General features: G+C 41.5%; 1 protein-coding gene across 2 annotated transcripts in view; it reads left to right on the top strand.

The window, feature by feature from the left end:
* LOC101862202 (coiled-coil domain-containing protein 1-like) overlaps positions 1 to 3029 on the top strand; it is a 5009-nt gene extending 1980 nt beyond the window's left edge. For both annotated transcript variants that reach the window (XM_005104777.3, XM_035971431.1), the window contains 2 exons: positions 259 to 393; positions 1902 to 3029. In XM_005104777.3, the coding sequence (XP_005104834.1) occupies positions 259 to 393; positions 1902 to 2944 (1178 nt within the window). In that variant the 3' untranslated portion in view covers positions 2945 to 3029. The remainder of the gene's footprint in view (positions 1 to 258; positions 394 to 1901) is intronic.
* The last annotated feature ends 859 nt before the right edge of the window (positions 3030 to 3888 follow it).

Raw genomic sequence — 3888 nt, forward strand, 5'->3', positions numbered from 1 at the left:
CAAGAGCAACGATTGTGTTCATTTAAAAGAACAGTACATCCATAGGATACGATCATAAATACTCGAAAAAAAGCAAGATACATTGACTGAAAATATATGAATATTGTGATAAAGAATGAAAAATGATGTTGTGTCGAGAATACGACAGAGGCGCCCTTCAACCACTCGCGACAAATTAAAATCTTTAAACTTTTTCGCTGACGCTCGGAGTATGACGTACTGATACAGTTCTGTACTGCCCATTACTTTTCTGACCAGGCTGCAACAAGATTCCCGCCTCCAGGGACTACCGCGGTACTTGTTACTACCTGTACACCCACGACCGGGGCTTTGTGAGACTGCACTGTCCTCGGGGCACGCGCTACAGTGAGCGTGATTGTGGCTGTAAGGGGCGTGAGTATTCTTTTGGTATCCTTTGCCATTGCATGAAGGGAGAGAGCAGAGGCTCTCAAAGACCGAACGTTGAGTAAGAGTTTTACGTCGCTCGCAACTGCATAAGGTCATATGAGCGCGTTTTTCTCTCTTAATTATCAAAACGCTCTAATCCAAGTTTGGCTGTTCACGATACAAAATAATAATAACTTTAACTGTGAGAAAGTTTACCGGCGTCTGTGGTGCATCGGTGGTTAGGCACTTCGTTGTCGCAGGCGGGAGACCTGAGTTCGATTCTCGAGTGGGGAGAAATTTTCTCGAGTATCTCGAATCAGTCTTTCTGCTTGGATGTTGTATCCCTCTCAGCCCAGGTTGGCCCTGACAGGCAGGACTGGAAGCCCGCCTCCTAAATAATCTAAATTGTGTCGATGGGGGTGTAAAAATACCTAAAGTGTATGGAGTAGACTAATGTGTGTCTGAAAACTCTTTTCTTTATTCCATACTTGCTCTGGTCGACATCCATTCCAAGAATTATAAAACTAGAATCTAAGGTGATTAGCTTGAACTTGGTGGAAAAATAATTTGGTCATTATAAGTTATCTTTTATAATGTGTCCAAGAAACGCTAATATTTTCTCATGCGTTCCTCAGGCTGTAATTTTGTAATTCATAAGCATGGTAACACTAACAGGGCGATTGCTGGTAGATTCCTTTCAAGATTAGTTTGTCGATGTAAATGCCATACGATTGCAATTTATTGGGACGCGTAATAAGATGTATTTTTTGTTTCTTTCACTATCGTTTGCACACACACACACATGCACACACACATACACACTAACAAACACGCACATACATACATACACGCACACAGACAGACAGACAGACAGACAGACAGACAGACAGACAGACAGACAGGGAAGGGAAGAGACAGACAGACAGACAGACAGACAGACAGACAGACAGACAGACAGACAGACAGACAGACAGACAGAGACAAATTGAATATACATGTATTTCAATGAGAGGGAGACATTACATTAATAGCAACTGAGAAAGTCGGGTAACCCATATCCGAGTGGTATAAAAATAATAGAAACTTAAGTCACACCATCACGACAATAAGTATTATATTCAGAAATTGCCAGATCGCTACTCTAGAATTACATATACAAACCTGCTCGGTACATACGAGTAGATCTAGTTTTGAGAAATTTGACGTAAACAAATTATATGAGTTCCACAACATGTCAAGCTTTTTCGAATGCCAATTTCGATAACGACTCCGCATAATCTTACGGTTTTGAAAAAGTAGATTGAACATTTAATTTTGGTTTCTTACCTCATGGTCTTAGTCTTAGAAACTCAGAACGGCAACCAAAAAATGTCAGATAGAACTTTGTGATTTTAAGGAAGTGGAATAGCAAAAAGCGATAACATTAACTTGTACTGTAAAGAACCGGTTTGAGGACGGTATGACTTCCTGAATAGGCATCTTATTAACTTCTTGTTTTTGTTCTCTTTCAAAAGCCTCTGCTTCTACGAGTACGCCTTCATCATCAGCGTCAACGTCAGCTTCAACTGCGATCACATCGTCGCTAGCATCATCATCAGGAACAGCAACGAGGAAAACGCTCTCTCTGTCCAGCGCTGACAGAGCAAGAATCTACGCCATTCTCTTCGGAAAGCTACCCTTTAGCTCACGGGATGATGATAATGACGATGATAATGATGGCAAAAAGGACGATCGCGATGATAACAACAATGATGATGGAAAACGCAATTTCAGAGACGACAGAAACAGCAGAGATGACGACGACGATGATTCAAAAGAAATTATGATCACTTTTCCGGGCAACAAAGGTGACGGGAAAGTATATTATTTTTCAGACGAAAACACCAAGACACCAGAAAAAAAGTATCACTTTAAAGACATTTTGGTAGACATTTTTGATGATGAGCATGACAAGGATGATGATGATGACGACGATGATGATGACAGCAACGATAACGATCGTAGTGAGGATAATGATGATGATGATGATGACGATGACGATGATGACGACAACGGAAACCTGGACGACTTTGACGACATTTTTGAAGATAAGTTCTACAATGTGTTGGAGTATGTTGACGACCTTCTGGATGACATATTCGACGACGATTTCGACGATTTCTACGAGAACCTCGTTGATGACGATGGTTACGATGACTGCTTTGTGGATAAATTCAAACACTATTTCATCGATGAATACGAGGACGAACTTGACGATAAGTACGATGATTTTGATGAATTTTTCGAAGAATATGGCAAAGTTGCGTCCGGAGAAGGCGACAATGACTCTAGCGATAGTGACGATACCGACGATATTAGCACGAGCATCTGGAGAGGAAAGGGTTTGTTCGAAGTGTTTGATGACCGTTTCGACGACAAGGACAGAGACGATAGGCATGATGATCGCCTCTTTGACTTCTCGAGAACGTTGAAGAGCGGGGCGTCGACAAGATCAAACATCGGAGACATATTTGACAAGTTTTACGAGAGAGACATCCCTTTCATCCCAAGACAATGAGAAATTGTTTTTGGTGGTTTTACGGGCCTTTTGTTTTGGTATAATTATTTTGAAAATACACATTGGAGCTAACATGACATAGGCTTTCGATTGTTTCGTTGTGTATGTTTAGTACTTGCTTTCATGTGTTTGGTGGCTATTGTTCTGTATGCATGTGTGTTGTATATTGGTAGTTATGTGTGTAGTATATTGGTAGTTATGTGTGTGTGGCTGGGTGATGTGGAGTGGAATGGGGGGAGAGGACGGTGATAAAAAAAAAATGAATTTGTGGTAAGGGTTTTACTGCATAAGGCCATTTGAGCACGCGGGAGACATCAAGCATTTTCAATTGGTAGAAATTTTTGCATTTTTCCCGGGTGGCGGCCGAAGCCTACTCTAATCGAATTTGGACCACCAAGGGATCTTTAATAACGAGCACAACTTGCACGCGTGACCTCCGAGATTCTTCACGCTTGTCCGAGAAGGCTAAGTGTAGATCTTGACTACCATAAGATCAGGGTATGGCTGAAAGACAACAGTAAGGAGCCAAGGAGTAGCAGTAGAAATGCTGCAGAATAGAGTCAGGAGCCCAGAGGAGGAGGCAAAGGAGGGGAAGGGGTTTGGGCAGAAAATGGAAACGAAAGCAGACGACAGAACATTGCTAGTGAGCAGGAAAGGAGGTGAAAGGAGACAATTTTAGAGAAGAAAATTTTCCATTGCTATCCGGATTCGAACCCGGGACCTATTGAATTGGAGACGAACACCGTAACTTTAAGGCCACGAGAGCCCCCGAGGATGGTTATGATCAGCGAATTATTTGTAGAAGCTGATTAAAGGATGAGTGGATACAGATACATAAAAGAATGTGGTGAAAAAATTATGCCAAGGTTGAAGAAGAAGAAGAAGAAGAAAAAGAAGAAGAAGAAGAAGAAGAAGAAGAAGAAGAAGAAGAAGAAGAAGAAGAA

The sequence above is a fragment of the Aplysia californica genome, unplaced genomic scaffold (assembly GCF_000002075.1).
Source record: "Aplysia californica isolate F4 #8 unplaced genomic scaffold, AplCal3.0 scaffold00435, whole genome shotgun sequence".
Classification (NCBI taxonomy): Eukaryota; Metazoa; Mollusca; class Gastropoda; order Aplysiida; family Aplysiidae; genus Aplysia; species Aplysia californica.